The 12,500-nt window shown below is 42.2% G+C and overlaps 1 protein-coding gene across 1 annotated transcript; it reads right to left on the bottom strand.

The window, feature by feature from the left end:
- Positions 1–3,548: 3,548 nt before the first annotated feature.
- On the bottom strand, positions 3,549–7,136 carry LOC127006478 (probable serine/threonine-protein kinase samkC). Its single transcript, XM_050876418.1, has 2 exons — positions 6,301–7,136; positions 3,549–4,510 (listed from the first exon to the last, which is right to left on the bottom strand). Exons 1-2 carry the CDS (start codon positions 7,082–7,084, stop codon positions 4,431–4,433), a joined length of 864 nt encoding a protein of 287 aa, XP_050732375.1. The 5' UTR covers positions 7,085–7,136; the 3' UTR covers positions 3,549–4,430.
- Positions 7,137–12,500: the final 5,364 nt, after the last annotated feature.

Here is a 12,500-nt window from a genome sequence, read left to right as displayed (position 1 = left end):
AGAAATAAGAAAATGGACAGAGGAGGAGGAGGAGGAGCATAAGGAAGAAATGGAGAAAAGAGAAGGAAGGGGAAACTATATCCAGTATCGGGGAAATTAGAAGGCAAGAAAAAGGAAAATAAAGTAGAAAGTGGATAGACGAGGAGGAGGAGGAGGATCATACAAAAGAAAAGGAGAAAAAGAAGGAAGGGGAAACTATATCCAGTATCGGGGAAATTAGAAGGCAAGAAACAGGAAAAGAAAGTAGAAAGTAGATAGACGAGGAGGAGGAGGAGAAGCATACGAAAGAAGAGGAGAAAAGAGAAGGGTAAAATATATACAGTATCGGGGAAATTAGAAGGCAAGAAAAAGGAAAAGAAAGTAGAAAATGGATAGACGAGGAGGAGGAGGAGGAGCATACGAAAGAAGAGAAAAGAGAAGGGAGGGGAAAATAAATGGATGGATGGGCAAAATATATAAATTGATGGGCAAAAATTATATCCAATGATGGGCATTTAGATGTTTCTGTGAATCGGCGAGCATGCTTTGAAATATAGAAAACGGGTGACTGGGGGGTCGCTACGAGAGAGAGAGAGAGAGAGAGAGAGAGAGAGAGAGAGAGAGGGCACAGGTAATTGATGTCATTAATTAAGTCGAAGAGGGTGGCAATTGGAATGTAATATCAAGAATGGCAAGTAATTGGACTTTTAATCAGGGAGAGAGAGAGAGAGAGAGAGAGAGAGAGAGAGAGAGAGAGAGAGATTTACACAGATTTACATAGATATCAAGACCACTCAGGCCATATATGGTTCAAACTAGGTGGGCTGTCCTTAAACGTAAGTGAATTTATATAAAATCAAATGCCACCAAGACTGCATTTCTACGTTAGTAAATATTAAGCTGAAGGAAGTGTCGGTCGAATTTGTTTTTAAAGGAGTCAGTCGTGTTGCACTGGACCACTGAAGGCGGGAGTTTGTTCCATTATCGCGCTACAACGTTAGTGAAGAAAAAAAAAAGAAAAAAAAAAAAAAAAAGGTGCAGTCTGAATTCATTGGTTTACATTTAAGTTCGAAATAACGTGTCATCGATCAAGAACACTTAGTCCACATTCGTAAAACCAATGAGTAGCTATTTTTAAACATTCGGTCAGTTTTTCTCGAAGGCAACGTTTCTCAAGGCACAACAGGATTATAAGAGATTAGAACCCTTCATCGTAAGGTTAGTTGCGCAAGGAGGAGACTACCCTTGTTGCCCGACGTTGCACAAGTAATTAAGCAATGTCTTGGCGTGGTGGGGAGACCAAAACAATTAAAGAGACAGACAGGCAGGCAAACAGAGACAGGCAGACAGACAGACTAAACAGATAGACAGAGATGCAGAGAAGCGTGGGCGGAAAAATGATGAAGTGAATGGATAGCGGAAATTCTCTCTCTCTCTCTCTCTCTCTCTCTCTCTCTCTCTCTCTCGTGACATCAACAAATGGTAAGTTGCTACGTCCCTCGTTTTCTTTTTGTCAGTAATCCCATTTTCTTTGACGTCTTTTGAAAGGGGTGACTATAAAAAGATATATATTGGTGGGTTATCTCTCTCTCTCTCTCTCTCTCTCTCTCTCTCTGCAGTAGTAGTAGTAGTAGTAGTAGTAGTAGTAGTAGTAGTAGTATTTTTATTGTTATTATTATTATTATTATTATTATTATTATTATTATTATTATTATTATTATTATTATTATTATTATTATTATTATCATCGTACGTTTCATATTGTTTCGTCCGCTTTGCAGGTTCGTCGAAGGCGTGTGAACGACACTCTTTGAAGCTGAACGATCTCCTGTAAGTAAATATTAATGATGCTTGCTCTAGGGAAAATGGCTCTTCCGGTCTCTCTCTCTCTCTCTCTCTCTCTCTCTCTCTCTCTCTCTCTCTCTCTCTCTCTCTCTCTCTCTCTCAGATTCAAGGCAGCAATTAGGGAAATGGCCCATGACTCCCTCCCTTCTCCCTCTCTTTCTCTCTCTCTCTCTCCCTCCTTCTCTCCCTCTCCCCCTCCCTCCCTTTCTCCCTCTCTCCCTCATTCTCTCCCTCTCCCTCCTCCCTCTCACTTTCTTTCATGCATGACGCTACTGCATTCAGGGAAGAGAGAGAGAGAGAGAGAGAGAGAGAGAGAGAGAGAGAGAGAGAGAGAGAGGGGGAGGGGGGAGATATTGTTCAAAGTTAGTGAAGTGATGAAGAGGGAAGGAAGTAGCAGTGGTAGTAGTAGTAGTAGTAGTAGTAGTAGTAATAGTAGTAGTTATTATTATTGCTATTTTTATTACCTACTTATTATTTTTCCATTTCTTCTTCTTCTTCTCCTTCTTCCTTTCTCATTATCATTTCTATCATTAATTTATTATCTTTACTACTACTACTACTACTACTACTCATAATAATAAAATACCATTCATTAACATTATATTGGATCACTCTATCTCACATTATCTGATTTTTTGTATTTATCTATTTAAGTCTATGTATGTATCTATCTGTCTTTCCATCTAGTTATCTATTTATCTGGCTATTTATCTATTTACCTGTCTATCTATTTACCTTCCTTTGTTGTCTATCGATGAGTTCGTGGTTGGTTGATAATTAACAGGCTGGTTGAGTAGGCCTAATGGTGTGGTCTGTGGTGTAGGCCTCTCTCTCTCTCTCTCTCTCTCTCTCTCTCTCTCTCTCTCTCTCTCTCTTGAGAAACGTCTCCTCCGAGGAAAACTGATCGAAGGTTTAAAAATTCTCAATGGTTTTACGAATCTGGACAAATACAATTTATTTTTGATCGATGACACGTACGTTCCAAAAGGACACAAAACTTAAGTGTGAACAAATAAATTCTGACTGCACCAAAACGCCCGTAATTTTGGCAGATTTTTGGAGGGGGCCGATAGTAAGGTCTTTTAGGGGTACTTTTAGGCCGATATAGAAAACACTGGGGGACTATAGCCCTTCTTTCCCTCTCAGAAATATATTGTCCTGACCAAATTTTTCTTCACCGTTGTAGCGCAAGAAGAGAACAAACTCCCGCCTTCAGTGGTCCAGTGCAATACGATTACTTATTTAAAAACAAGCTCAACCGACACCTCCTTCAGCCATCGGTAGGCCGTCATGGCGCAGGCAATTGTTTATAGTGGCGCCAGTATTGTTGGCTCATGTTGCCCCCCGTTGCTCATTCTTGATTTCACTTCCGCAACTTCTTCTAGAGTTCGGGTTGATGGGTGGTCGTCAGGACAGCATGTAGGTAATCTCGATCAGCGGTGACTGGAAAAATCTCAGGTTGTTAGCGGTGGATTCGAACCCCTCATCATGGACAACGAGGTGAATGCGGGGCCGGCACGCTAACCACTCAACCATTAAAATTAATATATGGTCTGCGTGGTCTGAATACCTATTTGAATCTTTAACTCTTTCAATATATGTACGGTCTTTCAACTTCATAATTCCTCTTTGGTTCAATTATTTACTCTCTCTCTCTCTCTCTCTCTCTCTCTCTCTCTCTCTCTCTCCATAGGTTTAATGATAAAAAAGCGTACATAGGTTTACATGTTTTATTTCGACTCACTTCCATCGACTAGATGTTGTAGTAGTAGTAGTAGTAGTAGTAGTAGTAGTAGTAGTGGTGGTGGTAGTAGTTGTAGTAGTTTTAGTTTACGATAAATATTAAGAGAAAACGAGAAATTTTAAGAAAACGAAATATTAAGAGAAAACGGAATTAACTTATGATAAACTAACTTAAATATGCCTGCTTACTCTTTGGCGTTATCCTAATTATTATTTTTATTCCTATTACTAAGAAGGTAATTTGGTCGTGTTGGGTCATTTGTCATGATAAAGTCAACTAGCATCAGTCTTTGGTATTATTATTATTATTATTATTATTATTATTATTATTATTATTATTATTATTATTATTATTATTATTACTACTGACTAGTTTTATGTAACTTTTGACTGAGTATTATTTTTGGTTGAATACATGACTTGAGTAGGTTGCTTTTCTTCTTTTTCTTCTTCTTTTTCTTCTTCTTCGCCTTCCTTTTCTGCTTTCTTTCTGTCATTCTATTTTTTCTTTTCCTCTGCTTTCTTCTTTCCTTCTTTGTCTTCTTCTTCTTCTTCTTCTTGTATTATTTCCCTACTTTCTTTCACTTTCCTTTTCCTTTTATCTCCTCCTCCTCCTTCCCTCCTTCTTTTTCTTTTTCTTTTTCTTCTTCTCCTTCTTCTTCTGTTTCTCCTCCTCCTTCTCCTTCTTTTTCTTCTTCTTCTCCTTGTTCTTCTTCTCCTTCTTCTTCTCCTCCTCTTTCATTTCTCCCTTCCTTTGGGCTATCTTTCACGACCCACGGAAGGAAGGAAATCGCAGTTTTTCACAAGTTTGGGCTGAAAATCGAGCTGTTGAGGCGGGCTGGCTTGTGATTGGCTCCTGACGGTCATACGAGGCCTGTGATTGGCTGGGAGGGCTTGGGGAAGGGGTGAACCTGCCGCCTGTGTTTCCTCGGCCGTGTGAAGTCTGCAGAGGAAGGAAGGGAAGGAAAAATAATTAATAAATGTATGATAATGAGAATAATAAGAATAATTTGAGGAATGATCAGGAAGAATGTGAAAGATATAGTGATGAATTGATATGTAAAGGAGAAGAGAATGATAAGAAGAAGGAGGAGGAGGAGGAGGAGGAGGAAGAGAAAACAGAGAAAGGAAAGTGAAAGAAAGAAAGTAAGGGAAAAGAACGAGAGGATTAAGAAGAAGAAGAAGAAGGAAGAGGAAAAGGAGGAGGAAGAGAAAAATTAAAAAGGAAAAAGAAAGAAAGAAAATAAGGGAAGGAAACAAGAGGAATAAAGAAGAAGAAGAAGAAAAAGAACAAGAACAAGAGCAAGAAAAGAAGAACAAGAAAAGAAGAAGAAAAAAGGAGAAGAAAAAAGGAAGTCTAGATAAAAGAAAACAACAATAAAACGAAAAAAAAATATAAATGAATAAAAAAAGAAATGTAACGAATTATAAAGGAAAATAGAATAAATTAGAAGTGGAAGAAAAGGGAAAGAGGGAAAATAACTACAAAGAAAAAAAACGAAAATATATGAATAAATGAATGTAAAACGGAGAGAGAGAAAAGAAATGAATAGCGAAAAATAATATTGAAAGGAAAAATGTAAAATAATATGGAAGGATAAAGAAAAGGAGGAAGAGGAGGAGGAAGAAGGGAGGAAGAGGAGGAGGAGGAGGAGGAGGAGGGAAAGTAAGGCTGGAAAGAATGGAGGAAGGAAGGAAAAGAAAGAAAGGAAGGAGAAGGAGGAGGAAAGGAAAGGAAAATAAGGGAAGGGGATAGAAGGAAGAAGAGGGAAGGGAGAGGGAAAGAGGAACAGAAGGAAGGAAGGAAAGAAGGAAATTGAGAGAAAGGAAAAGAAGGGAAGCAAGAAGGAAGAAAGGAAGGAAGGTAGAAAGTAGAGAACGAAGGGAGGGAAGGAAAGAAAAGAGAGGGAAGAGGAAGGATAAAAGGAAAGAAAGGAAGGAAGAAAGAAAGAAAGGGAAGAGAAGGGAAGGAAAGGAAAGAAAAGGAAAGAAAGAAAGGAAAATTAAGGATAATAAGTGGAAAAAAAAAGAAAGGAGGGAAAGAAAATATACAGAGTAAAATAGAACAAGAAAACAGAAATATACGAATGAAAAAAAGGAAAAGAAAGAAGAAAAAAAATAAACACTGAAAACTTAAACTTCTCAAAAGGAAAAAAAATGTAAAAAAATATGAGTAAAGACGAGAAATAAAGAAAAAATAAAGCAGAAAACGCCAAGAAAATGTGATAATTGATAATAACAAAAGACACATTAAAGAAAAAAAAAGTTATGGTGAAGCAAAATAATGAAAAAAGAGCAGATAGAGGAGAAAAATGTGAATAATAATAATAATAATAATAATAATAATAATAATAATAATAATAATAATAATAACTTCAGAGCGAGAGAAGCGAGTGGAGTGTGAGAGGGATTGAAAGAGAAAGTGAGTGTGTGTGCGTGCGTGCGTGCGTGCAAACCCACAAAATGACGGGTGCCTGCTTTTAGGATCTCCCATACATATTCTCTCTCTCTCTCTCTCTCTCTCTCTCTCTCTCTCTCTAACCTCTGCAAACTCTCGCTCTCGCTTTCATTGTCGTTTTCTCTCTCTCTCTCTCTCGTAGTAGTAGTAGTAGTAGTAGAGTAAATTACCACTACCACTTCTACTACTACTACTACTACTACTACTACTACTACTACTACTACTATTACTACTACTACTACTACCACTACTACACAACACAATGCAACACTCACCAGTAATACAAGTTTGGCGAAGTCTGGCGCCGTCACCTCCTCTTCCTCTTCCTCCTCTTGTCTTCCTCTTGTTGCTGCTGTTGTTGTTGCTGTTATTGTTGTTGCTGTCCCCCGCCTCAGCCACACTCAAGCATCCTGTCCTCCTGCCTGAGTTTTCCTTATTTTCCTCCCTTCCACGGCTGGCAAGGAGGAGGAAGAGTTGCGGGTTGGGTGTACTCTTCAGCGCTGGGAGTTCTGGAGTTGCGGTTTTCTGGACACGTTGGGCTGGGAATTCTTGAGTTGCGGTTTTCTGGACACGTTTGACTGGACTTTCTTGCTGTTTCTGGATACATTGGGCTGGACTGTCTTGCGGTTTCTGGATACATTGGGCTGGTCTTTCTTGCTGTTTCTGGATACATTGGGCTGGACTGTCTTGCGGTTTCTGTCGGCTTTGGGCTTGAAGTTCTTGCGTTTTATGGGCGTGGAATTCTTGAGTTGTGGTTTTCTGGACACATTGGGCTGGGAGTTCTTGCGGTTTTCGTGGAGTCTGGGCTGGAACTTGCGTTTTTTGTGAACTTTGGGCGGGATTGGGCTGGAAACTCGACTCTGGCACCCACAAAACCCGCCCAATGCCCACCAGCGGTACCCCGTTCGTAGGGTCAAAACTCCACGTCCTCTTGAAGTCCTCCACAGCCTCCGCCAGCAGGGTCGAGGCAAGGTCAAGATTCACCCTGACCTCTGACCTGCCGTAGGGAAGCGCGCGCCTGGCCAGTGAGCGTGTCCGGTTCAGCGTGAGGGCGGCCATTATGGGGGTCAAGGGGCCGGGAGGTGGAGTGGATGGACCTTTCCCCTCCTGTGTCTCGTGTCAAACTGTGCTCCCGCCCTGGCACCGCGTTTATATAGGGGCGGATCCTCGTGCGCTGATTGGCTCTCCCGCGGCCCCCACCTGCCCGTCTCAGCCAATCACAGCCGCTTTCCTTCGTTTCCTTCGTTTCTTCGCTAAAAACAACCTGAGAATCGTAGAATGAAGGTAAAAACTGGTGGATATAACGAAAGGCAACTTATAACGAAGGAAAAGTTAGTGATCTCGCGTTTACAGCCACAAAATCGCGTTAGAATAGCGATTTTTTGAGGTTTTACGCGTTTTTTGTGAGGGTCGATGACGTCACGGGAATAGAGGGCTGTGATTGGCTGCACGGGTCCGGGGGGGAACGAATACAATGTTTATCAATAGGAATTTCACGGCGGTAATGTGATAGTGGTGGTGGTGGTGGTGGTAATGGTGGTGGGTTTTTTTTTGTGTAAAGAATCTCTCTCTCTCTCTCTCTCTCTCTCTCTCTCTCTCTCTCTCTCTCTCTCTCTCTCTCTCTCTCTCGTTTTAAATCTACTATTTCCTCTGCGGGGTTTATATATCTCTCTCTCTCTCTCTCTCTCTCTCTCTCTCTCTCTCTCTGTTTTTCTTTCATTCATTCACTAATTCTTTCTTTCTTTCTTTCTGTCTCTTTCTTTTCTCTTCCTCTCTTTCTTTCTTTCATTTTTACTTCTCCTTCTTTCTTTCTCTCTCTCCCTTTCTTTCCCTGTTTCTTTTGCTTTCTTTCTTTCTTTCCATCCTCCTCTCTCTCTCTCTCTCTCTCTCTCTCTCTCTCTCTCTCTCTCTCTCTCTCTCTCTCTCACATTATTCTCATATTACCTGTTTTATTCCTTTTCTTCCCACATAATTCTTCCCTCCATCCCTCCCTCCCTCCCTCCTTCCCTCCCTCCCTCCTTCCTTCCTCCCTCCCTCTCTCTCCCTCCCGGTAATATATACTTCAAACAGATGTTATTTCTCTATTAGTACATTATTCCTCCCTCCTTCCCTCCCTCCCTTCCCTCCCTCCCTCTTACTCTATTATATTCTTCCCTCCCTCCCTCCCTCTCTCTCCCGTCTGTCTCTCTTGTGAATTATTGATAAGGAAATTGATGTATGCTGTGTGTGTGTGTGTGTGTGTGTGTGTGTGTGTGTTGAAGGAAGGAAGGAATGGAATGAGAGAGAGAGAGAGAGAGAGAGAGAGAGAGAGGGGGGGGGCACACCACGACAAATTTTAGGGGCAGGTAAAAACTTGGCCCCCTTTGTGTGTGTGTGTGTGTGTGTGTGTGTGTGTGTGTGGTGACAGCATGTGCGCCCTTTCAAGTGGGTGGGAGGGGAGGAGGAAAGGAAGGGAGAGGAAGGAGAGAGGAGAAGAGGGAGGGAGGGAGGGAAAAGAAAAGGAAGGAAGGAAGGAGAGATCGGGAAACACGTGCTTGAATATACATACACTCATACATACATACACTCATACATACACTCATACATACATACATACATACATACATACATACATACACTCATACATACATACATACATACATACATACATACATACACTCATACATACATACATACATACATAGATGGAGATGATGATGGCGGTGTAATCTATAGTTTCTTCCCTATCTTCTTCATCATCATCATCATCATCATCATCATCTTCAGTTATTATTAGGTCATGATAGAACAAAGGCCTTTCCCAACGTCCTCTTCCTGGCCCTCTCTCTGGTGTTAGTGTACTCCATCCCGCCCCGGCAAAGGTTCTAATTCCACCTCTCCACCTGGTCCTCTGTCTGGTGTTAGTGTACTCCATCCTACCCCGGCAAAGGTTCTAATTCCACCTCTCCACCTGGCCCTCTGTCTGGTGTTAGTGTACTCCATCCTACCCCGGCAAAGGTTCTAATTCCACCTCTCCACCTGGCCCTCTGTCTGGTGTTAGTGTACTCCATCCCGCTCCGGCAAAGGTTCTAATTCCACCTCTCCACCTGGTCCTCTGTCTGGTGTTAGTGTACTCCATCCCGCCCCGGCAAAGGTTCTAATTCCACCTCTCCACCTGGTCCTCTGTCTGGTGTTAGTGTACTCCATCCCGCCCCGGCAAAGGTTCTAATTCCACCTCTCCACCTGGTCCTCTGTCTGGTGTTAGTGTACTCCATCCCGCTCCGGCAAAGGTTCTAATTCCACCTCTCCACCTGGTCCTCTGTCTGGTGTTAGTGTACTCCATCCCGCCCTGGCAAAGGTTCGAATTCCACCTCTCCACCTGGTCCTCTGTCTGGCGTTAGTGATTGGAAATGAAAGAAAAGGAAGGAAGAAAGGAAGGAGAAAAGGAAGGAAATGATATGAAAGTGATTGAAAGAGAATAGGAATGAATGAAGGAAGGAAGGAAGGAAAGAAGGAAGGGAGGATGTTGGAAAGGATAGGAAAAGGAACGAAGGAAGGAATGAGGAAAGGAAAGGAAAATAAATGGACGAATGAATGACGAAAGGAAGGAAAGGAAAGAGGAGGAAGGAAGGAAGGAGGAAAGGAAAAAAAAAGAAAGAAAAGGGAAAGAGAAGGGAAGTGAAGAGCAAGGAGAAAGGAGGAGGGGAAATAAGGAAGGAAGGAAGGAAAAGGAAGGAAGGAAGGAAGGAAAGAAAATAGAATGAAAAAGGGAAGGGAAAGGAATTGAAGAGGAAGGAAAGGGAAGAAGGAAGTGAGGAAGGAGGGAGAAAAGGGAGGAGAAAGGGAGGAAAGAAGAGGAAAGGGAGGAAAGAAGAGGAAAGAAGAGGAAAGGAAGCCCAGATATCCACTTTTTTTTCCTCCACTTCTCAGGACTCCTCCACTTCTCTCTCCACCCCCTCCCCCCCTTCTTCCTTCCTCTCTTCTTCTTCTTCCTTCTCTCTTTTCCTCTCATCATCACCTTTTCCTCCTTCACTCTCTTTTCTTCTTCTTCTTTTTCTTTTTTTTCTTTTTTATTTTCTTCTTTCGTTTTTCTTCTTTTTTTTCTTCGTTTCTTCTTGTATTCTTGGTCTTCTTCCTTGTTGTTGTTGTTATTGTTGTTGTTGTTGTTGTTGTTGTTGTTGTTGTTGTTCTTCTTCTTCTTCTTCTACTAGAGAGAGAGAGAGAGAGAGAGAGAGAGAGAGAGAGAGAGAGAGAGAGACCAAAGCGTGACAAATGAACAACACTCACTCCCTCTTCTCTCTCTCTCCCTCCCTCCCTCCCTCTTCTCTCCCTCCCTCCCCCTTTCCCTCCAATCACACGCAAAGTTAATGGCGCGTGGAGGTATTATGGGTAAAGAACCTCCTCCCTTCACACCTGCAGGAGGAGGAGGAGGAGGAGGAGGAGGAGGAGGGAGAGTGTTGGCAGTAAAGAAGTATATTAAAAGAAGGGAAGGGAAGGGAAGGAAGAGAAGAGAAGGGAAAGGAAGGGAAGGGAAAGGAAGGGAAGGAAGAGAAGGGAAGAGAAGAGAAGAGAAGAGAAGAGAAGAGAAGAGAAGAGGTTAAAAGAGTAGAAAAGTTGAGGAGAAGGAGGAAGAGGAGGAGGAAGAGGAGGAGGAGGAGGAGGAGGAGGGAAAGAAAGGCTGGAAAGAATAGAAGAAGGAAGGAAGAAGGAACGGAAGGAGAAGGAGGAGGAAAGGAAAGGAAAAGAAGGGAAGGGGATAGAAGGAAGAGGAGGGAAGGGAGAGAAGGAGGGGGAAGAGAGAGAGAAAGAGGAACAGAAGGAAGGAAAAGAAGGAAAGGAAAGGAAAGGAAAGGAAAGGAAAGGAAAGGAAAGGAAACGAACAGACGAAAGGAAAGAATGAATGAATGAATGAAGGAAGGAAGGAAGGAAGTGAAGAGAATGGAAGGATAGGAAAGAGAAGGAAGAAGGAAGGAAGGAAGGAAGGAAGGAAGAAAGAAAGGATAACATAAATGAGGAAAGGAAGAAAAAGAAGGAAGGAAGGAAGGAAGGAAGGAAGGAAGGAAAACAGGAAAGAGATAAGGAACGAAAGGGAAGGAGGGAGGGAGAGAGAGAGGGAGAGAAGGGAGGGAAGATAATGGAGAGAAAAAAATCTATTAAATCTCTCTCCCTACGTGTTATTTTGGGTGGAGGAAAGAAGTGTATCTCTCCCTCCATCTCTCCATCTCTCCCTCCCTTTCTCTCCTTTCCTCCACTCTGGAAACTCACATCTGTCTATCTCAATCTGTGTTATTTTCTCTCCTCTCTCCTCCTCCTCCCCTCCTTCCTCCATTCTTTCTTTCTCTCTCTCCTCCCTCCTCCTCCTCTCCTCCCTCCCTCTCTCTCTCTCCCTGAGAGAGAGAGAGAGAGAGAGAGAGAGAGAGAGAGAGAGAGAGAGAGAGAGAGAGAGAGAGAGAGAGTTATTATATATTTATGTAGTTTGTTGTCGTATGAAGGAAGGAAGGAAGGAAGGAAGGGAAAGAGGGAGGAAGGAAGGAAGGAAAGAAGGAGGGAAGGAGGGAGGGAGGAAGAGAGGCAGGCAGGAAGGAAATAAGGAAAAAAGGAAGGAAAGAAGGAAGGAAAGAAGGAAGGAAGTGAGGGAGGGAGGGAGCGAGGAAGGAAGGATAGAATGAATGAAGGAAAGAAAGAGGAAAGAAAAAATAAAGAAAAATAAGAATGGAAGAAAAATTAGGAAGCATTTTCATTCTCTTCTTTTTCTTCTTCTTCTTCTTTTTCTTCTTCTTCCATTTCATTTTCATTTTCTACTCCTTTCCCTTTGTCTTCGTCTTCCTTCTCCTCCTCCTCCTCCTCATCATCATCATCAACAACATCATCATCATCATCATCATCATCAACATCAACAACAACAACAACATCACCCCACACAACACAAACACAACCTAGCAAATCGAACATACCCAAACGCCTCTAAAGTCACCCTCACCTTAAGCCCTTCCTAGCCAAATGCCTCTTAATTCAACACCAGCAACAACCGGTCATCTCACACACACTCATATACAGTCCCATCAGCCTCTCATAACCTAAAAGTCTTCCTAGCCAAATGCCTCTTAATTCAACACCAGCAACAAGCGGTCATCTCACACACACTCATATACAGTTCCCTCAGCCTCTCATAACCTAAAAGTCTTCCTAGCTAAATGCCTCTTAATACAACAACAGCAACAAGCGGTCATCTCACACACACTCATATACAGTTCCCTCAGCCTCTCATAACCTAAAAGTCTTCCTTGCTAAATGTCTCTTAATCCACCAGCATCAACAATACAGTCCTCTCCTCCTCCTCCTTCTCTTCTTCCACCTCCTCTTCCTCCTTCTCCTCAACTTTTCTGCTCTTTTAACGCCTTCTCTTCTCTTCTCTTCTTTTCTCTTCCTTTCTCTTCTCTTTCCTTCCCTTTCTTGCCCTTCCTTTACTTCCCTTTCCTTTATTTTCCTTTCCTTT

This window comes from Eriocheir sinensis, chromosome 32, assembly GCF_024679095.1.
Source record: "Eriocheir sinensis breed Jianghai 21 chromosome 32, ASM2467909v1, whole genome shotgun sequence".
NCBI classification, from domain to species: domain Eukaryota; kingdom Metazoa; phylum Arthropoda; class Malacostraca; order Decapoda; family Varunidae; genus Eriocheir; species Eriocheir sinensis.
Note: the sequence above shows the minus strand (reverse complement) of the source record. Positions and strands in the feature narration are given on the sequence as shown.